Source organism: Phalacrocorax aristotelis, chromosome Z, assembly GCF_949628215.1.
Source record: "Phalacrocorax aristotelis chromosome Z, bGulAri2.1, whole genome shotgun sequence".
NCBI lineage: Eukaryota > Metazoa > Chordata > Aves > Suliformes > Phalacrocoracidae > Phalacrocorax > Phalacrocorax aristotelis.
In genome coordinates, this window is record NC_134311.1 from 41097974 (window position 1) to 41120825 (window position 22852).

Below are 22852 nucleotides of genomic sequence, written 5' to 3' on the forward strand. Positions count from 1 at the left end.
AATATCTATCAAAAACATTATTTAATGACAGAATCATAGAATCATTTAGATTGGAAAAGACCTTTAATATTATCGAGTCCATCCATAAACCTAACAGTGCCAAGTCTACCACTAAACCATGTCCCTTAAGAGATACACGCTCAAAGGGCTCACTGTTCAGCTGACTTGGTACTAAATTTGAAATTTATGAATCGATGGTAGAGGATGAAGAAATAATCCAACAGAAGGATAACCTTGAGGAACAAAGGTAAGCTTAAAAGAGGCCTGATCACTTCACACAAAGCAAATCATTCAAAAAGACTCAGATTAGGATTAGAAAACATTACTGATAAATTAGCCTGAACTGGTCCATTTCCACTACCATCCCACTCCTTGCTTTTGTCACTTTGACAAAGCTTTTTCTTCTTTAAAATCCCTTCTAAACTACCTTATAATGCACAACAGCAAAGTTACATTAATTGTTCAGATAATTTTTTAAAATATCTTTTTAAAAATGTTTATTTAAAGATTACTAGGATCATTTTCATTCATTAAAAATTAAAATAATAATGAAATTATAGTGTATGGAAATATAATAACCTGCATAGGAGAACGTATAGTTATCAACTTGCTTCCTTCAACAGTATCAATTTGGCAGACAACAGCCCTTTCAACACCTGATTCCTCATGTCTCAATCTGTAAATACATCGACCTACTTTTGTCAATGGAATCTTTTCCACAGTGGAATGATTATCTGGACCTAGAATATATAAGATAAGAAATGAAACACTCAAAAGGAGGAAAGATCCATCTGAAAGACAGAAATATGCATTGGATAGAATTTTCTGTAGCATCCCATCTAATCACCACTTTTAATATGCCAGTCTTGCAGTGTTGCTAAAGAAACAGCAAAGATTCTTTTTTCACCACAGGATAAAGAGTAAATGAGTCCATCACTCAAATATTTAAGTGGGTTTTGCCACTGCAAATAAAATTAGTGCCTAAAGAGAAAAGCTTACAAGACATAATGGCTTATTAACAAGGTACAGCTCATACGTATTGTGAAAAAAATGCAACTGATAAACCACACGGTCAAGATCAGTTTGAGAAATCAGTTTTGAAAAGCTGTTGCTACAATAAATCAACTTAAATTGTTAACACATATATCATTAAAAATACCTAAATTTTACTTTTAGCTTTAACCATGTTCTACTTTAAATTATTTTAAACTATCTTTTTTTAAAAGCATCCCCTTTAAGAATAACTTCTTCTATAATACACATATATACAGGCCTCAGAATTCTAGAAAAAATTATTTTGTGCAGCTTAATTCTGCATTAACATGTGAATACAAACAAAAATATTTGATTGCAGTAAAATAATGAAATAAAGATTAGGTATCTAAATAATTTTTTACAGTTGAAAATCTATGCTTCAAAAACTTAACAAACATGATGCATGTAACTTTTAGCTGTGAAGAGTAAAGCAGTACTTCAAATAGTGCCATGCATCTAGAATCCAAAGAAACACTCCTTTCATCTTATGTAGTCCACAATGCTTATTGACCTGTACAAGATGCAGTATTATGCAGCATGCAGTATTTACAGAAACAGAAGATATATGAACTTTGGAACTTACAGATCTGAATGTAAAACCTCTTGCTACTCAGAGTTGTCATTGCTGTGAACTGGTCAGTCTCACTTTTAGTTCTGACGAATTCCATATTTAAATTCTCTCCATCTCTTAAATGAAATATTTTTGCTCCAAATTCAACATTAAGGACACTAAAGGAATCACTAGGCAAGACAGTGATGGGAAGTCCTAAAGAATTTATTATTACAAATGGTGCTCGGTCTTTTTTGAAGATGTCTGAAGTTTGACTAGCTGCTTCAGCAAATGCCTAGAAAGCAAAGTATAGATACAAAACACAAATATAGTAAGTAAGTATAGTAAGAAGTATAAGTAAGACTTCATCAAAACAATCTGTGCAAACATTCATTTAACAATTCTGACACTGCATAATTAAGTAATCTTTCTTACCGTGCCCAAGTTACTCAACATTTGTAGCCCACATCTGGAGAGTGTAATGTTCAGCTGGTCTTTTGAGGAAACATTTATTACTGTTTTATATTCTGGAACTTTGTAGTTTTCTTCTTCTGCATCTGACTCAACCAATGCTTTTTTAGTCTTCTTCTTCATCTGAAAGGAGATTTTTAAAGAATTCTTATCTGACCGCTCCCTCTGTAGAAGCAAGCTTTACCTCAAGACTCTCTTTCTCTCCCTTTCCCACTATATCCTGCCACGGTTTTTCTCTTTTTTTCCATGTTTTTATTCTCAAATAAAAACAAAAGAGAGAATAAAGAAGCCAAAAGGCAAAAGATTTATTGGAATTCCATTGACTTCTGAAATATCAGTAGCTAAATTTATGATTATTAAAAAATAAAGAACATAGACTTATATACTAACTACTAACATATCCAGTAAATGCTGTGTGAATACATTAACATGCCTAGTAACACCGTGTAAAAACTATTACACATAATTCATTTCCTACTCTTAAAACAGTTACCCCAGATTTAGTCCTTATAAGTTTCCAAACAATACTTATTTTGCGTGTTTTCATTTGTTTGAAGGAAAAAATTAAAAATCACACGGCATACATTTTCCTGGCTTCAACATTTCTGAAAATCGTGTGTTTCCAAATGTTATATTTCAAATCTGAGCAAGAAGACATGAGGTTTGACTCACTATCTTCTATCTTTCTCCTGCATTACTTCTCACACCTTTCTGGAAAATTCTTAGGAATATTTTTAATAGCAATTTCTTAATGGCAATATCTCAGTCCATAATCTTTACCCTTCTGAGGCCATTACTGTAGAAAGCTATTTGTTAATGACAGTTGTAGGTAAAGCGCAGTTTTTCCATTCTAAGCAACCCCTCAGGCTAAAAATACTTGAACAGTTTTGAAAAAAATCAGGAAGCAATGCAATAAAACAATTAAAACAGAAGGGATGGGGAAAAAATTATCTCCCTTCCTTAGATAAATACTTATCTACTTTGAGACTAGAATCTAGAGTATTTCCTTATAAAAGACAGAACCAAAGTGGTAAGAGCACTATCCCCACAGTACACTTTGTGCTAGTCAGTAACAAGTATCAGTTTTTCCAATACATTTCTGCTACAGATACTACTGTGAAACACAATGAGTGTTCTTCTATCTTTCCAATGTCACTGAATGCATCATTAGCGTATGATCTAACTTTAGAGAAATCGAAATAAAACCGTTACAATTATCCAGTGCAACTGGAATCAAATCTTCTTGTCATCTGGAAGACAATAGTATTTAAAAGATCTGTGAGACTGGATCTTCACTTGTGCAAGAGTTGGTTTTATTCACTAATTGGTAAAAAAGTCTCAGTAACCAATAAGAAAGAACAAAATTGTTAGATTAGTCTCAGAAATAAGAAGGTGCAGAGCATTTGTTATTCCTAATGTATTGAAATAGAAAATTTGAGTTCAGCTTTGGAAAATATACCTTGATATCAAGGATCCATGGTTTGAATAAATCCGTCTTCTCAATTTCTAGTGGTTCAAGCAAAGGTTCCCACACCCCAAACATCTCATTAAAATAGTGTACCTATCAAAATTCAGAAGTCAATGAAGAAATTACATACAACTGTTAGATTAATAAAAGCTCTACAGATTTTAAGAGACTTAAAATTCTGATTTACAAGTATATCAATTACTTTGGTAATATAAAAGATTTACGATCAGACCGCACTTTCAGCTCCCACTGTAAGATGAAGAAAAGTTTTCTTTCTTGTGTAGGGTTCCTTACCTCTAGCTCAAGACGAGAACGTAGGTTGATGAGAGTACTCCAGTTTTTGACTTCTCCAAGAAATGAGGACTTAGCTAAAAGCATTGGTACAGTTCGATGCCCGACCCCTGCTTCAAGTGTTAGAAAAACAGATTCTATACTCATTTTCAATGACTCTCCTGTGGGTACCAGCTCAGTGGTTGGATTTGTATTTTCGTTTTCATTTGGCTCTTCCAGAAACCACATTTTTAGATTTTTTATATCCTTCTTATTCCACAAGTCTGGAGGAATTTGACTAATCTCTTCTTCTGTTGTTTCTGCGGTTTGATAAAGGGCTGATGTAATAGTAATTACTGTGTTTATGATTATCGGTGAAACCTACAAATAAGAAGTTGGAATAATTGGAAATGAGAAGCTCGTACAGGAAACAGTCAGCTACTTTCAGACACAAAATTATAATTAATATATTACACTAACAAAGCACTTCTGTTCTCCACAGGACTCTTAGGTTTGAAAACTCATTCCTTTCCTCAAGTTACAGTTCAACCTGTTCAGATTTTCAACCCCCGCCTTTCTTCCAGATAGGCGCTTTCTGAACATCGAAAGCTCTATCTGAACACTTCAAAATTTATCTCTGCATATCAGGCCATTTTATAAAACAGAAATCCCAAAACCAAAGTGTTGACACAATTATTAATTTTCAATTTTGTTTATTTTCACATGCTAAACAGGTAGATGACCTGATGAAGAACAAACAATTCCCCACTTCAGTCATTCCTGATTTTTTTTTTTTTTTAAGAAACACATCCCACAAGCAACTTCAAAGCCTTCTGAGAGGAAGTAGTAGAGAACTAAAAACACAATAAAAGTCTACCTACTTTTATTGTTAGAGATTTAATCGTTAGATCAGCTGTCTGTGGATTAGTACCTGACTGTTTCATTTCAAAGAAGAAGTCACAAGGCTGTAATATCTGTACAAAAGAGTAAAAACACATGTTAAATAGAGAAAAAAATCCTTTAAAAGTTATATACTTTTAAATACTACACATCAAAAGCACTAAAACATTCTTCAAAATTAAGAGTAATCTGAACACTAATAATGTGTTCAAACGTATAGAAAAAAGTATCAGAAGCAGCACCTCAGCCATTCTCAAACATTAAAGATTCAAATGTCAACTACAGTAAAATGTATTACACTTCAGTAACTTCACTCTTTAGGTGAAGTCTGCAGACGTCTTCAAATACACTACATCGTCATGCCTGGGACTTTTGAGGAGAACCAGATTTTTCAGTTAAGGGCAAGACAGCAACAACAGTTACAATTTTACTGAATAAAAATATCACTGTTTGAATCACAATCACTCAGTTCCAGGACTGTACAATCAGTCCTTGCATACTCCCACTTGCTAAGGTTTACCGAAACTAGATCTAAGGCACACTGTAAATAACATCGTAGTGCTATGTGATTAATAAAGCACTCAAATGTAGTTAAACTCTACTGATACTGTATTGACAGGAAAATTTGCTCTCCAGTCGCTACCTGAGGAGATAAGTCTTTCAAAAACAGCAATTTCAAACCATATTGATTTTGCAATCTTTCCCAACACCTTTGTCCACACCTGAATCAGATGTTGGCGCACAGAAATACTCTGAATCAGTTTTAACACACTTTTCCCAAGCAAGTTTGATCTAACAGAATTTTTTGCCCATATTCCTATTTTATCCTCTGCTGCTCAGATTATTTTTTTTCTTGTTCTGTGTTACAGCCAGGAATGAAAAATAACATGTTCTTCTTTAGACCAAAGTACATGTGAGAAATGTACAAAAAGAACCTCATAGCTTGTGCTAGTCTAAAGCCAGAGGCTAGTTTCCTGGGCGTCTGGGGAAACATATTCTAACAGATGGATGAATTCATCCATCACTAATGTCCCCAAAGCTTAGGCAATATAAAATCTTCACATCAATATCCGCCTTCAGAAATCTTGTAATCTTCATATAATCTCTTATCATACATTTTCTTTCTTGAATAAATAAGGCCATGGAACATCATCTGACTCTCTGATTATCTTCCCAGACTGAAATCATATTGCTTACAAAAAAAAAAAACAGAATTCAGAGATTTCCTTATGTACATGTTTTCAGAAGGGGCATTTATACCGCTACATGCGGAGAACACAATCTTTTTTGACCTCTACTACTCTCTACTACAACTTTCTGAATCTTTCACAGAAGGTAACTTTAAGCATCAAAACTAAGGTCCTCTTAGCCTCTTCATAGCACAAGCAACCTGTCAGAAACAGGTCTTTTTCTCTGTTTCTACAGTTTGAGATAGATTCTGGTAGAAGATATTCCTGTAAGAAGGAAAGCTTGGTGAAAAGTCTTGTAACTTCTACAAAGCTACCTGTTTGTGCCACGTTCGCCAGCTACAGAAATGGAAGTCACACAACTATGCATTGTGTTGTAGCTATCATGCTAGTGCGTCACTTTCTCAGTTACTAGATTCTTAATAGATTAATGTAATCAAAGACTGTCCACCCAAGTAGTAACCTGAGCTGCTATGAAAGTATCTGATAAAGAGATGAAGTAGAAGTCCCAGTCTGTTGTACTTATAGCTTTGGTCTTTCCTTCGTAGCTCCATAAAGTAAGTAGACGTTAATGCAGAGCTGAAAAGACTCATTCTTCAAAATTCACCTGTGGTCTTAGGACACAGGTAACAGTTGGATATACCATCAAATTGATTTTTTTCTCTGATACAACAATATCATTACAGAGGTAACTGAGTCACAGTCTGCTGTAGAGGCAGAAAAACTACAAGAAGCTACAGGAGTCAATGCATTCCCACCTAGCCAGTAACTAACAAGTCTGATTCTGTAGCCAAAATATAAACAGTTTTAATATAATGGATCTATGGGCCTTACCACAAAGGAATTTATGAACAGTATACTATAACTAATTTATTTTTAGATACATATTTCCCATTCCATCTGTGATCCTTTGTTATTCACTTATATACCTATTTAATGCAAAGTTTTTGACTGAAAGTATTCCAAATTTACTACACTGCATTCAAAATAGTGTACACATAAAATTTTTTTTTTTATCTGGCTTACACAGGATAAGAGAGGTTATTACATTTTACTCCTCTGGACTTGTAATTTTAGCTTGTCTTACAAAGCAAACCTCAAAGCCACTGATCAAGATGACACTTTTGCCATATCAGACAAAACAGCATAAAGTCAACAAAATAAGTTAGCAACAAAATTTTACTCATATGTGTGTAACATACATTCTAACGGTGAAAGCTTCATAATTAACTTGCATTGTACTAGCATTAGTTACACAGCTCCTTTAAATACAAACTGGATGTCTGCAAACTCACCGTAGTAACGTTCCCTTTCCTTTTTTCTGGAAGAAATGGGCATGCTTTCATTTGTATCTCTTTAACAGCAGCTGTCATGCTATACCTTTCAGGGCTATGTTTAATGAAGACCTCACACTGTGTTGTAACTACCAATGCAGGAGCATCGCTTCTTGTTAAATCGGCCACAAACACGATCTCAGGATTTTTAACAACAATGTTCATTTCCATTGTAGATACAGGCTGCACAGGTGCTTCAGAAACACAAATTAAATTAGGTTAATTGTTTGAAGATTAAATTGTCATTAGTTACATCTCTCTTATAACTTATAGAGAAGTTTTAAAGATTTAGTGATAAGGTCTAGCATAACAGGCGTCAGAAAACATGTAGATCCCTGCAACTGACTTATTTCTAGGCTCTTCACAAAACCATTAAAGCCCTAATTCCTTTTAGATACTATAAAAGATTCCACAAAGCTTCTCTGTCAAAATGGAAAGGATAACAGTATCACCACTGTTTTCACCTCTGACACTAGCAAGTGTATCAGCTTCACTAAATTTCTACATGAGCCAGCTATCATAGGGTCTTATGAAAATGCTGGACACATTCTCTGCTCTCTGGAGCAGCAAAACATAGTTTTCCATAGGACTATAATGCAGCATTTACTACTGCTTGATGTAACCATTTGCAGTACCAATATACTTCTACGTAAGACTTCCTTATATTTTTAGATATTGTTCATCTACTAAATAATCTGAGCAGGCCTAGCTAAGGTGGACACAACTAAGATATTTAGGCTACAGGAAAACAAAAACAAAAAAAAGGGACTTCCTTTGCAGACCTTATGTGAACTTCCTGAGGCCTGGAAGCATAAATAGCCCATTTCCTGCTCTGGTGCTCTAATGAACTAAATTCTGATGTCAGGTATAGGTCCTGCACTAGAAAGACCAAATCAGGCATTCAAGCTAAAAGCCTGTTTCCTGATATAGGGAGAAATGCACATCGGTGGACAAGTGAAATGACAACATTTCTAGGCAGCAATATCTGGCAGGCTGAACTCATATTTGAACATAATAGAGTATGTTCCATCATTCTCAGAAAGGATGAAAACTATGATGGTTGTAATCATCGTTATAAAATTTGCTGAGACTTCAAAGACAGCCAACAAATCTAGAGAGTGCCAGCTATAATTGTCCTTTCCCATTTTATTTTTAGGCATACATTTTTAGGTATTTCCTTTGTCTGGTAGACAAAGCTTCATTTGGAAATAAAGACAAAAGGGACATTAACCATTTTCCATGACACAAAGAAAGAAACATCAAGGTTAAAAGAAGCTGTCCTATACACAGAAGGAACAGCATAAAAGGGGTATTATAATTTTAAAACTAGTATTATAGTACCAAAATTAAAATAGATATTTAAATACCAATTTTTAAGTATTTCCAGTATATACCTTGCTCCTTTAAAGGTAATGACTGTTTGAGATTTCTCTGTGCAGCAGCACTTTCTGCATTAGCCTTTAGGAATATATCCGCAACAGTAAGTAGAAACTCCATGCTTGCACAAAGGTATATCTCTTGAACAATCACATCAAGAACAGTGCCATCTCTCCCCTGCTTATAGCTTATATCCACCATAACTTTCTTTTCAAATCCATGCTTCATTTCCACCATCCTGAAAGACCATTAAGGCAGCATTTAATGAGACAACAACAACCCAGCCACAAATGCTGAAAAAAAACCCACTCAATATTCTCAATCCAGCTGCAATACATTAACAAGCGTCAATTTAAAAAGTAATACCAAAAATTTTAAAACATTACCGATAAAAGTATCAACAGAAATTCTACAAAACTTCAAAACTGGACTTCCATACATTGGCAGCTAAAGGTGTTCATAATTTTAACAAGTCAAACCATCAGAATTCCGTATTATATATCAACATTATTATACCTTATTGAGGTTTGTTACTCTCATTAAAAAAAAAACCAAACCACCAAACTTAGTCTTACTTAGCCAGCAAAGTGAAATCTGTTTCTATATGCATTCATTAATTTTAAATATTTAAAGTTTGGTTGGTTTATTTCATATTTAAAGTTTGTTTCTAGAATTTTTATTGGTCTCTCACAAACAACATGTGGAACAAAAGGCAAGTAAGACACATAAGTCTACAGTAACATGTATTTCAAGAATCACCTACTCCAAAAAAATTGCAGTTTTTACAGAATACTAAAATGGAAACATTTGGGACTCTGTCAAACTCCAATAAACAGCAATTTATGTCAAAATACAGACCTTGGTGTAGCCTTCTGTATTGACTGTCTTTTATCATCTAACGTACAGTTTGCCAGCTTGACTGAAGCATTCATTGAACCGTCTGATAACATTTTGAGAGCAGCTGACATCAAAACTAACTTAAACTCTGCAAGCTTCGAAAGGTCATCTCTCTGATCCAAATTTGTAGCCTGTTTAAATCAAATTATAATACATTTGTAGACTTGCTTACAGGTAATGGAAGGAATATATTTAATAATATATTAAATAAACCCACTGGTAATTCAAAAGTCAGTAACATACAGAGAAAACTGAAAAAAGCGAAGCCTTACCCTTCTACCAGCTTGCTAAATCAAGCTTACATTAGTGAGACGGAGACAATATTTAACAGAAAGTAGAACTGTCATATGCAACTTTGGTTTGTGTGCCATTTAAAAATACATAGTTTTGCATATTTTTGCATATAGCAAACACGCCAGATAGGAAATTAAGTTTTGCCTCTTATGACTACATAGTCTTTATCCAGATACTGGAAGATTGTCCAAAATCTAAAATAACAGACTATAAGTTTACAATAAAATATTACTAGACTTTTAGTCAGAAATTTGCTAACAAGTTTGCAGATTTAAACGAAGAATAAAAACGCATTCACATTGTAATACAAATTTAAAGCCTCTCTCCACAACATTGCGCATGCACGTGTGTGTGTAACTGAAGAATAGTTGCATCTGTCTACATTTTTTTCCTTCCCAAACTGTATTTCAAACTTATATAAGTTTTCAGTAAGTTTTCAGTCAAATCTCAGAAGATGCCACGTATTATGTGCTACCACTGATTATTCTTATTCTCTTCCCTATAATGTCTGCCACACAATTCAGATAAAATAGCTGTTTATCATTTCCATCATATTTGTAACTATTGCTAGAAGTCACTGTCTCTGCTCATAAATTAAACTATTCCTGTTCAGAATTTCCAGGACTCTATGTAACCTTACTTAAAGCTATTTCTTTCTGTTTGTAATCAAAATTATATTTACCTGTTTTGAATTTGGACTATACAATACTAAAGTCAGAGAGTCGAATCTGAAGTCCAGTTTTAGTGTTGTTTTTATTTTCATAGGTGAACGCAATTCCACCACAGCTGACGTCACAACAGTTACACCTTTAAGAAAGTGGAAAATCACTTAATATTAAATAAAATTACCTGACTGCAAATAAGGGAGGTGAAAAAAACCCAACAAACCAAAACCAACATCCACACTAATGACTATAAGGACAACTTCCCTTTTCCTCCACACATAAATCCATCCACTTAGAATATGTTTATTATGCTCTCTGTAATTAGTTTTGGCAAAATCACACAAAGTTTGAGAAAATTAAATACTCCGCTTATATATTCTACGTGCAATTTTTACCATCTTTAAGACAGAAACATGCGAATTCCCTTAATTTTATATGGTACTGTGTGCAAGAATGTTACGAAGAATACAAGTTTACTTTCATCCTCATCTGTTCACCTTGCCATGTTTTTGCTATTTTTCAAATATAATACAAGAGTTCAACAAAAGACTCCTTTTTTAACGTTACTTGCCCTTTTTTAGTGTGTGCTGAACAGTTTATGGGCAGTGATGCCAACTGAACAGGAACAATTTTTAGGGATCCCATCATTAGACAAGGCAAACAGATCTAAAACTGAATGGCAACAGAGTCAGCATACACGGGAAAAAGGGTAACATAACTTTCCAAAGCTGGGATGTTGCTAAATCCAACTGACAGATGTATAAATGCCTTATAAATGCATTACTGCCGGTAGAACCAGACAGTCCTTACATTATAACACATTATGCTAGAAAACTTACTACAGTGGCGTAGTCGCTCCTATTTGTTATGATTACTGTTGGGTATAGTTCAAAGCACAACGTCAATGTAATAGAGGCATACTGTCAAAAACAACTGAACCTGGCATCCTTTCATAAAAACAATACTAACAGAAATAATAAATTGACAGTAATATCTAAAAATGCTAGATGACGCATAATTTAAGATAAAATTACCTGCAGACTGCTGCGAAGTACTATGCATATCACTACAATGGCTAGTTGTATCTTTCGGTTCTGGTAAAGATGATGCACCAGAGTTTCCACCTATATTTTCATTTAGTGTCCTCAATATTGTGGTAATATCTTCCTGACTGAGAATAAGCTAGAAAAAAAAAAGTTGTTATTAAACTCAGAACAACTCAGTTCATGAAGCTTTGGTAACTAAAATCTAAATTTACCAATAAACAAATAAAACAAATTGATCCCATCTGACTAGATTAGGAGACTCAAGAACCAAGTAAGATGTTCTTCTCAAATCCACACAACCCGTTACAGTAACGGCTAGAACTCAAAAGATGATCACACATTATTTTGGTTTTGTCCACTAATTTTCTTTTTGAAGCTAGAATTTAGAAATTGAATGTTAGAAGTCATACATGTATAGTTTGACTTGTAGTTGCCCAAAATTGTTACCCGCATTTAGTCACAAGGTACTCTACAGTCATGGTTATTAATTCTATTTAAAAATTAGGCAAATTGGTTTTCCTCATATAACTGACAAGCTTTATATTTTTTTATGTTAAATTTAAATGAGCACGTGCACTAACCATACTTGGGCTTGTCATGGGAATGCCCTGCTAGTGAATAAACCAATGAACCTCAACTTTTCCCAATCCTTCTTTGAAAGATGCTAACTGACAGGTAAAAGGCAGCTATAACAGAATACCCATGTCTAACTAGCAACAGTATTATATAGTACAAAGTCTGCCTGCAGTATCACAGATGAAATGCAGAGCTTAGATGAGAAGAGAAAGCAATTCACTTTCTTTTTCCCTAGGAAACGACAAAATTCATGCTACCTACCCACCTGTCTTGAAATCAAAGAATACCCTAACTAAGGAACTTGGACATTTATGGACAGAAAACTGAATCCATTTTCTGCAGATATTTTAACAGCTGCTTTCAGAAATGAGTGCTTACATTCATAGGCTTGAGTCGGCCAGATATTTCAATATCAGGAACTTCATTATACCATGCAGCAGCTAAATTTCGTTCAACAGCTACTTCCAGATTGAGTGGCTGCAGCAACTGTACTTCAGTTTGCAACGCACCCTGCTCATAGCATGATCTGTGAACAGAAACAAAATACTCCCAGCTTGACATACTTCACTTACACATTCTAATAACCACAAACACATTTCTGTCTTGTCCTCACCTTTTTGAATGGTACTGTAAAATAGTCTCCATACTACTCCTAATATCTCTAGTTAAAGCGTTACTCCACCAACTAGAAAGCATCTTTTCTTGGCAGGCAGGAGACATATCAGGCACATACCAGGCACAAAACGTATCAACTTCTCGCAAGTTAGGACCTCTTACCTGCTCTCCACTGGAGAGCAATTCCTTCTTTCTTCAGTACTCTTCCCTTCCCTCTCCCCTCTCCCAATCCCCTGCATCAAGGCCCATTTTCAAACACTTCTTTACAGCCATCTGACTTAACATTTTCCCTGCCAGGTATAGCTTAAAAAAAACCAAACATCAAAATAGCCATTTACAAATGAGTTTAACCTGTCCCAAAGTTCTGAATGATACATGTCTATTATTTTCCACAATATTCCCTAAACAAACATTTGTTTCAATTAAAAGATGTGTAGATTACTATTTCTCCTCAATGATACATTTTAATTGCTTTTACAAAATCTTTATTAATTTGATTTATAGTTCAAGGCAACATATCTGTTAACGACCAACCATTAACTAATTATTTTGATAGCAACTTCTTAAAGCTTTCCGAATGAAGTATCTCCAAAAGATTACGTGAATTTAAAAAAATCTTGACATTACGTTACCTGTATAACTTCAGTTCACTCAATTTCACTGTCATAGAGTCAACAACAGGCGGGAGATTATATCGCGTTTTGGTTTTAGCGATAAAGAATTGGTTCTTCACAGTGATTAGACCAAGATCAGCCACCAGGACATTTGCAGACATTGCTGACTGTGGAACTATCACAACAGGTGCTTTAATATTGATATCTAGTGCCAAACGGGAGCTACGCTCTGCTAGCTCTTTGACACCTGTAGCTGCTTTCTCTGCTGCTTGTACAGTTGCTTCAGTAAGAGCTTCCTTGGCAGCTTGGAAGTTATTTATAAAAGCCTAGGAAAAGAATACAGATCTTGGGAATTTTATTAAAAATTACATTACTTCAGAAACACTAAGAATCATAGTTTCTTAAACAGCAAACTACCTTAAGATACTGGTTTTGCTACACACTTTTTCTGAATTCTTTAATAGGATAATCTCCCCCAAAATATGATAAAGTATGCATATACGTAACAATAAATTTCCATACCAAATATTTTGCAAATCAGATGGTAACAGCAATAACCTTCTAACATGACTTTCACGAATGGCATTTTATCTACTCATACAGAGAGTAAAAGATAGATTTACTTAGCAGAATTAATGGAAAAGGCATTAATTTTCATGGTTTATTACTTACACTTCAGTGTTATAAACAATGAAGAGTGTGTATATCTAAAAGCTGGCACAAGTCATTCAAATAAAGAAATAACTAACAACAATAGCAAATATTGTTGCTTAGCCACTCACTCCACAATAACAAACATATTGAGAAGAAAAGTAAATAGCCCAACCACCAATCCGAGTGAAGTTTTTACAATACTACCTAAGAGTTCTTACACAAACAGACACCACCCTATATGGGATGCTTTATCAAAGTTATTTGATTACTAAGGAACAATATCTGGAAAACTTAACTTACCAAAATAGATGAAACAAACTTGTTGACAAAAACTACTTGAATACACCCAACAGTTAGGTAAATACGATTGTCAACAACATCCATATTTGTATATGCAATGCCATCCGTAGCATTCACATATGATACCATTCTGAAGTTGAAGACTTCTTTTCCTGTGATGTAAAGAGCCTTAGAAAGAAAAGAGAGTATCTCTACTGTAAAAGCTTATGCTGGAGAAACTGAATACCAAAATAAAATGTAGTACCTCACACTTCTGAGACATTTTTGTTTCAAATATCTCAACAATAAATGAAAAAAAGTATCCCTGAAATAGCTGAAAATATTCAGTTGGCTCAACTTGAATAAATCTGTCCATTAAAGAAAAAAAAATAAAAATGGAGCATAATAAGCAGCTGGGCATCACAGTTGCACAAAAATCAATGTCAGTCTAACAATCACTGCTTGTGGGGGTGAAATCAGTCTGCCTATAGGGAAAAATGCTCCCAAACACATAAAACATTATTTTAAAAAAATATATAAAATCACAGTTCAAGAGTAGAATCCACAAAGTAAGTTAAATTTTCAATTTACCTATATTGCATTTAGAAATCAATGATACATGCAAATGCATACCTTTTTATACAATGCCATCTCGTCAGAATCCACAATAATGATGTTCTTCAATTTTGCAGTCACTTCTGTTGCTGCCTTCTTCATGATCACTTGACTATCCAGACCTTAAAAAAAGATATCCAAATCTAGAGAATATTCTAGTTATGAAGTTCCATGCCTGTGTGATTAAAGTTTTGTTCCTACCTTCAATGTGAATTTCAGCTATTCTATGTTTCTTCTCTCTAATAAAGACACGTAAACAGGATAAATCTGCACAGATATTGAGGTCGATAACATCTTCATACTTCGATTTTTTTGATGCTGTGGGAAATAAAAATAGCAAAAATTACAGTTCTTCAAGGAGAAGATGAAGCATTTTAGTATCCCTTCCCCAAAGCCTAGTTTGTATCAAGCCTGCAGCACTGTCAAAATACTCATACTTGCAAATACAACACAAAGGAGTTATATATACAGGATTGTATATACTGGAGTCCTCATATGCTTCATAAACTGTGGTAATCAACATCAGTATTTTATTAACCACAAGAAAGACATTTAATATACATCTACACAGCACAACTCAAAATTACTGATAGGTTATTCAGGACTAAGTATTTTACTGGTAACATGATAGCTACCTTAATACACTATCTGGTCTGTTGATTAGTAGTCATCTGCACTCAATGGTCTTGCCTACATAAGGCAGATGACTTATTATTAAGCCTCCACAACCTATATTTTCTAAACTTAAATTTTAAACATGAAAATACCATTAATGTAACTAGACACTGAAGAGAAGGGACAGTGGGCACCCTTCAAAATGGCTATGGGCAACAAATAGACAAAAGACATACAAGCAAATAGAACTACAAAAGACACTAGCACAAATATAGTGCCTTTCAGAACAGAGGTGTCCAAATATTTAGTCCATTTTTGGTGTTCTGAAAACTGAATAAGTGTAAAAATATTCTATTTCCTGTTAACAGAAATAATTTCTATTCAAAATGAACAGAGATGACTTATGCCATACAACAGTATGTGCAGCTACGGTGCTAAATACCGGAATTCAACAGCTAAGGGACGCAACCAATAACTTAGTCCATTTTCCTGGAAGTCAGATCTGAAGTAATGTTATAAGCAACTTCAAACGACAAAGGGAAATATCACATCTTGTATTCAAGGACTTTGAGCTTTAAAGTGGTAAATTCTCATAGGTAATTCATACACAACGCTAAAAGAGGCAAAATTTAAAGTAATAAACATTCAACCCGCTTTTCCACAGCAAAGTTTTTTAGATGAGGTATTACCTTTAAGAATTGTGTGTGTGTATGTTAACTCTTCCACAACCCTCCAATGAAGCTATGGTCCCACCAATACATCAGTTCCAGTCACATGATTTTATTGTACGTTGCTAATAGAAGACAAGCCGCGGTAAACTAAGCAAAAACTACCCCCAAAGTTTAGCTTGCACAGAAAATCATAGAATGGTGTGGGTTGGAAGGGACCTTAAAAAGATCATCTAGTTCCACCCCCCCTGCCATGGGCAGGGACACCTTCCACTAGACCAGATTGCTCAAAGCCCCATCCATCCCGGCCTTGAACACTGCCAGGGAGGGGACACACACAACTTCTCTGGGTAACCTGTTCCCGTGCCTCAGCACCCTCACAGTGAAGGATTTCTTCCTTGTGTCTAACCTAGATCTACCCTCTTTCAGTTGAAAGTCATTGCCCCTTGTCCTATCACTACAGGCCCTTGCAAAAAGTCCCTCTCCAGCCTTCTTGTAGGCCCCTTTCAGGTACTGGAAGGCTGCTACAAGGTCTCCTCAGAGCCTTCTCCTCTCCAGGCTGAACAACTCACAACTAGCTCAGCTTGTCTTCATACGAGAGGTGTTCCAGCCCTCTCATCATCTTCCTGGCCTTCCTCTGGACTCGCTCCAACAGGTCCATGTCCTTCTTATGCTGACCGCCCCAGAGCTGGATGCAGTGCTCCAGGTGGGGCCTCACCAGAACAGAGCAGAGGGGCAGAATCACCTTCCTCGACCTGCTGGCCACGTTTCTTTTCATGCAGCCCAGGATACAGCTGGCTTTCAGGCTGCAACTGCACATTGCCAGGTCATGTTGAGCTTCTCATCAACCAACACACCCAAGTCCTTCTCCTCAGGGTTGCTCTCAAACCATTCTCTGCCCAGCCTGTATTTGTGCTCGGGATTGACCTGATCCAGGTGCAGGACCTTGCACGTGGCCTTGTTGAACTTCATGAGATTTGCATGGGCCCGCCTCTCAGCCTATCAACCTCCCTCTGGAAGGCATCCCTTCCCTCCAGTGTGCTGAACACACCACATGGCTCAGTGTCGTCGGCAAAACTCCTGAGGGGACACTCAATCCCACTGCCTGTGTCAAAGACGTTAAACAGCGCTGGTCCCAATATCAACCCCTGAGGAGCACCACTTGTCACTGGCCTCCACTTGGACACTGAGCCGTTGACCACAACTCCTTGAGTGCCACCATCCAGCCAATTCCTTACATACTGAGCAGTCCACCCGTCAAATCCATGTGTCTCTGATTTAGAGACAAGGATGTCATGCAGGACAGTGTCAAATGCTTTGCACAAGTCCAGGTAGATGACATTAGTTACTCTTCCCTTATCTACCTATGCTGTAACCCCAACATAGAAGGCCACCAAATTTTTCAGGCACAATTTGCCCTTATTGAAGCCATGTTGGCTGTCACTAATCACTTCCTTATTTTCCATGTGCATTACCATAGTTTCCAGGAGGATCTGCTCCATGACGTCCTACAAAAGATTTTCAGCTGTGTAAAGTGTAAATTGTTGCATGTTAATACATAAAGTAATTTAATCCTTTGCCTCCAAGAATTCTATAAGATAACAAACAATTCAGTGTTTGCCTGCATAGCAGAATGGTTCAAAGCCTGAGAAGTGCTGAAACTTCCATTCACAACTCTCAGTAAGCCACAGAACAGAACCCTTTAAATTCACAGACTGTCACAGATACACAAATGGTATTTCAGCTAGTGCCCAAGCATGTCCCTGTGAAACTGAAATCAAACAACCACCATGAATGAGAACAACCTCACACACACAAAATTTAAAAACACACTTAAATGGAAGAATTTTTTTTCACAGGGCAATTATTCCACCTTTCACTTCTCAGTTCTGTTATGCAATGAAGACCTACAACACATTTCAGTGAACGAGCTGAGGAACTAAACTTCCTAATCTGATGGAATAATATAAAAATCATCAGCTGGAAGACAATGGCTGTGTGAAGTATTGATACTCTTCCCACATCTTATCCCAAATGATCTCTCATCATTCCTAAAGCAAATATTCTCTTTCATCTTCCTCCACCTTGCTCACAAAAACAGAGGCTACAAACCTTATTTCCTCTCCTTAATAACCCGTTTGGCTCCAGACATGATAATTACCTTTCCTTTTAAAATGCCTAAAAAATTAACATAACTGATTTCATTTAAGTATCTACTAGAAACAAATACTCAAATCCCAAGAAGAGCTGTACACCCAAAAACTTGAATTTTTTTTCCTACTACAGGTACCATTTCTGTCTCAAGTTCTTCTTCAAAAAATGGTCAGGCTACTGGTTCACAAACCTCCCATAACAAAATCATCGATCTTCAGCAACACTGTGAATTAATCACCAAATATGAGTACACACTGAATTTGCAAACACATTTCTATTTGGCAAAACAGAAATATATTTGTAAAGGAAGCACAGATTAAAGTTCTCACAAAAATATAATCAGATGTTGCAAATATGATACTTGGTGTTTAAAGATATCAAAGATACTGAAGTTTAACTCAAAATGCTTGTAAGAACTAACAGTGAATACAGACAGCCTCAGAAAGATCTCATTGGTGTACCAGCGGGTTGGCTAGGTCAGTCATATGGGGGAACTACTGAAAGCAGTAGTGCAGACCAAGTATTACAATACTTAAACTAGAATCATCTTGAAAATTACCCTCTACCATGGTTTTTGTGTGTTTCTTTTTTGTTTTAACAACTAGCTGAACCCTCAGTGTTTTACGATTAACAGCAAGCAATGATTGCAGAGACCTCAGAGAAGTCCTTCTCAGAGCATAAATGAATGTCACTGTCATAATCCTGAGCATTTAATAGAAGCATTCATTTCAAAGCAGCTCCCAGGCACAAGATCAAAAAAACAGAAGCGATCTCTTTGTTTGCTCTTGCACAACATTACCAACAAATCAGACCTGCTGAATTCTCAGTCAGAGAATGAAAAAACTGCATAGCAAGCAGGTTATTCACAAGAGATTGATGTTCCTCAAATATAAGGTAATAACTGTAAGGCAATCAAAAGTCTCAATTCATCCCAGGGAAAACAAAAAAAGACAAGTTATGGGGGGTTTTTGCATATACTTAGTTCCCTGAATACAAAGCAAAGGTATTCCTGACCAAATGTCAGAAAACTGCACAAGGAATGAGGTAAGATTAACCTCGTTAGAGCAGAATAAATCCTTCAGACCAATATTGTTGGATAACTGACTGGCCCTTACCCCCTTGAGGATGCAACAGTGCTAATGCTTTTGCAAGCCAAGGAAAGCTAGGAACGCTAAATTTATACATAGAAACCAGATACCAGATACCTACAGAGTACTGGGTACCTTTGATAAACATGAGGAGGCTCACAGATTTTTCTCAAATTGCAGGAATTCATATGCTACTTATGTGTCCCTAAAACCACAGTAATTATATTAATACATTGATATTAATGAATGCTATTACCAGCTTCTGATAACAAAAGGTTGAAAATGCTCAAGCCATCTTCCACCATGCAAGGACTTCCCATTTATAACACTTCAAGGTAAATCCAAATTCATATTGCAGTTCATAAACCCAGAGCATCAATTCCAACAAATTATCCCTACAAAATTGGTGCCAAAAAGAATTTAACCATTCAGCAAATCAATAGATCACTAGTAACCGAAACTGTCCCGGAGCTTATGAAATGCAGTAGTGTATATTTTGTACTAATGACTACAACCAATGTCTACACATCAATAAACTGCTAAATTAGTACCTATCTGCAGGTTTGAAACTTAAACCAACTAAAATATTTTGATATGGGAAGAAAGTAATTTCACTAGGGAGTTAGAGAAAAGCAGTAATTATGCTATTATTTGGAAAGCACAAAAGTGTCTAGAATATATTTAATACACTCATCACAAAAAGTTTTCACCTGCATGCTAAGTTTTCTAGCCCATAAAGCTTTTTTATTTCCTTAGTTTTCTGCATAAATGCTGTAATGCAAAAATACTTTTCTCATTATATGGGAGAACACTGTTAGGAACATAAACACGGCCAGTTAACTACCATTCAGTGAGGATTATCATAACTAAGTGAATTTGAACACATATCTTCAAAAAACACACTTAGTACTTCTACCTCAAGAAATGTCAACAGCTGCAGCATTTACCTTCCCTCATTAATTAAATGTGTAGGCGAGTTATTCCTTACCTACACACTTCCAGCCAGGGAATATGAGTATACCCTTGCTGCTCCACAGTACTCTGATGATTAACATTCTTATTACCACTGAAATTAAAAAACGCTGTGAAGTCGATAAGTAAGCATACCCTAAAAAAAATTTCTCATTTCAAAAGTCAGTGACAGACTTACAAAAATAGAAAATATGTCTGTTGTCTTCCTTGCTTAAATAAGGGAGGAGATAGGAATGAAGAGAGAGAAAGAAAAGAATACAGAAACTTACTTAATTTCTTAAGAACATCCTTCTTCTCCTCTATTTTTTCATGGACTGGTTCTTCTGCAATTTTAGTTTCTTGTTTGGGTAGAAGATTATTTAGATAGTTCATAGCATTCAGCAGAGTTTCAGTGTGCAAATGAATGTCTAGAGATGAAAAGTTCACCTAAAAGAACAAGTTACTTTTATCCAATGCACATCTCTTCCCACAATGAGAAAACAATGTTTAAAAAGATATTATACCTTTATTTTCTGTAGAACATTCTGATAGGCAGTTTTCAGTTCTGGTCCATTAATATCAGCCTATTCCACCAAAAGTGCACATAAAACAAGAAAATAAATCAAGAGAAGTTTGCAAGTTTCATTAGAGAGAATTTATTTCAAAACCACTACAACTTAAGATGTACGAGTTAATCTGTTTAGGAAGCAGACAGACTTTGCACATGACATTCAATATGTTAATGAATAAATAAGGAAAAACCTTCAACAATTGCTCAATAATACTGTATTGTTTATGCTTGGCTTACAATTCAAAAGCAAAGTCTGCTCTTTTCTCACCTTTATGTACTCCAGAGTGAGAAGATCATCTTCTACATTATCCAAAGTAGTAATTATGTAAACCGGCTTGTCATTATCATCTTAAAAAAAAACCCAGAAAAATAAAAAAGATTTTTTTTTTTTTTAAGAAAAAGATTGACAAGTTTACTACAGCTCATTTAATCACCTATAGACTACAAACTAGGCCACTAGCTGTCACTACTATTTAATCACAAAACCTCTTCTGCAGACCTAAAATAGTTAGATGTCTCTATTAATCATCAGCACTAGAACATTCTTCCCAAAGCATTATTAAGAGAATGAGCTCCTGATTTACCTTCCCCCCACCCCCTCTAGTTTAGGAAGCAAATCTTCCTCAGCTGACAAAAGAAAAAAAAAAAGGGAAAAAATAGACTTTTTCAAGACAAATCCACAGTGTTATTTATGAAAGGTTTTTTGATCAGACTATAAATACTTACCCATATACTCTGGGCACAGCAGACAAACTTCACGAAGGAAAGCATTTGCAGTCATGTCAAATGTTCTTAATTTAAGTTCAGTGCCTAAGCCTACAATATCAAGCTGCAGCACAGGTGTCTCAGTATCACCAGTAAGACGGCATAGTTTAATTAAGACCTAGAAAAACCACAAACAAACAAAAAACCACACAAAAAAAGGCAGGGGATTATCCTCTTAGTTTTTATATAGGATTATAATTTTACATACATTTTACTGGTTAATGTGTATTGATCATTGAACTTTTTTAAGCAATGCCCTGGAATAAATAAGCAGTTCAACAGGTAAAATTGCTAGAATATGGTTTGCTACTATTTTACAATAACATCAAACACCTACATATGTAATACCAAAGTTACAGTTACATAAACTAATTTATTCTTAAAATCAACTCTGTAAAGCATTTTGTAATATTCAACCCAGTCAGAACTAGATTTTCAGCCAGCATAGTTTACTGATTTCACTGGAATTTCTTTGTACCCTCCTGGTAAGAGCTAGATTCCCAAGATGAATATCAGGTCACTGTCATAGCCATGATGGTCTAATGATAAAGGATTTCCTACTTTTCACCCATGACAAACATGTTTTAAATAAATACCTAGCTGATCTGTTATCTGTCTTTCTCAACCAAAGCAAAACAAAGATATGTACTCTGCCTTTCCACATAATACCGTCTATAAATAGGGAAAAAATCAAAACCAAACCACGTAAGTCATTTTAAACTATAAAGCCAACAAAGAGAGAGGAGGTGATTCGATTCTTAATAGGATTCTTGACTCCATTCTTTTCTTATAGATTGTAAGATAGTCTCCATTAGAGAATAATGTAAAATACAGCATCTGTCTTAGACTAGTGGTTCTTAAACAAGGCCTTGTCATCACACAAAAACCAGTACATTTCAAATTTACTTGCTTATATACTTTCTGTAAGGTGTAGTATGTAATAACACATGTTGCAAGCTAGTTATGATATGTTGATGCCATTCTGTAAGCCCACCCTAATACTGAATTTGTAAAGGTAACTGAATCTGTATGGTTTATTTGTAACGTTATACGCTTAGTAGCAGCAATAACACTGTCATAGCCATGATGGTCTAATCATAAAGATAACGATAGCAAGAGACCATCTCCTTTACTAGACCAACTGATGCAGTTAGAAACAGTGTCCTGCATTCGGATAAAATACCTTCCCTGCC

General features: G+C 35.4%; 1 protein-coding gene across 2 annotated transcripts in view; it reads right to left on the bottom strand.

The window, feature by feature from the left end:
* Positions 1 to 22852, bottom strand: part of VPS13A (vacuolar protein sorting 13 homolog A) — a 110714-nt gene that overhangs the window by 44774 nt on the left and 43088 nt on the right. For both annotated transcript variants that reach the window (XM_075078464.1, XM_075078465.1), the window contains exons 26-45: positions 21621 to 21777; positions 21163 to 21242; positions 20848 to 20907; positions 20614 to 20770; positions 15049 to 15165; positions 14866 to 14969; positions 14254 to 14421; positions 13318 to 13625; positions 12449 to 12596; positions 11483 to 11630; positions 10466 to 10590; positions 9451 to 9620; positions 8610 to 8830; positions 7177 to 7409; positions 4676 to 4768; positions 3819 to 4175; positions 3516 to 3617; positions 2021 to 2179; positions 1619 to 1880; positions 580 to 740 (exon numbers count right to left, since the gene is read on the bottom strand). In XM_075078464.1, coding sequence (XP_074934565.1) covers positions 580 to 740; positions 1619 to 1880; positions 2021 to 2179; positions 3516 to 3617; positions 3819 to 4175; positions 4676 to 4768; positions 7177 to 7409; positions 8610 to 8830; positions 9451 to 9620; positions 10466 to 10590; positions 11483 to 11630; positions 12449 to 12596; positions 13318 to 13625; positions 14254 to 14421; positions 14866 to 14969; positions 15049 to 15165; positions 20614 to 20770; positions 20848 to 20907; positions 21163 to 21242; positions 21621 to 21777 — 3330 coding nt within the window. The remainder of the gene's footprint in view (positions 1 to 579; positions 741 to 1618; positions 1881 to 2020; positions 2180 to 3515; positions 3618 to 3818; positions 4176 to 4675; positions 4769 to 7176; positions 7410 to 8609; positions 8831 to 9450; positions 9621 to 10465; positions 10591 to 11482; positions 11631 to 12448; positions 12597 to 13317; positions 13626 to 14253; positions 14422 to 14865; positions 14970 to 15048; positions 15166 to 20613; positions 20771 to 20847; positions 20908 to 21162; positions 21243 to 21620; positions 21778 to 22852) is intronic.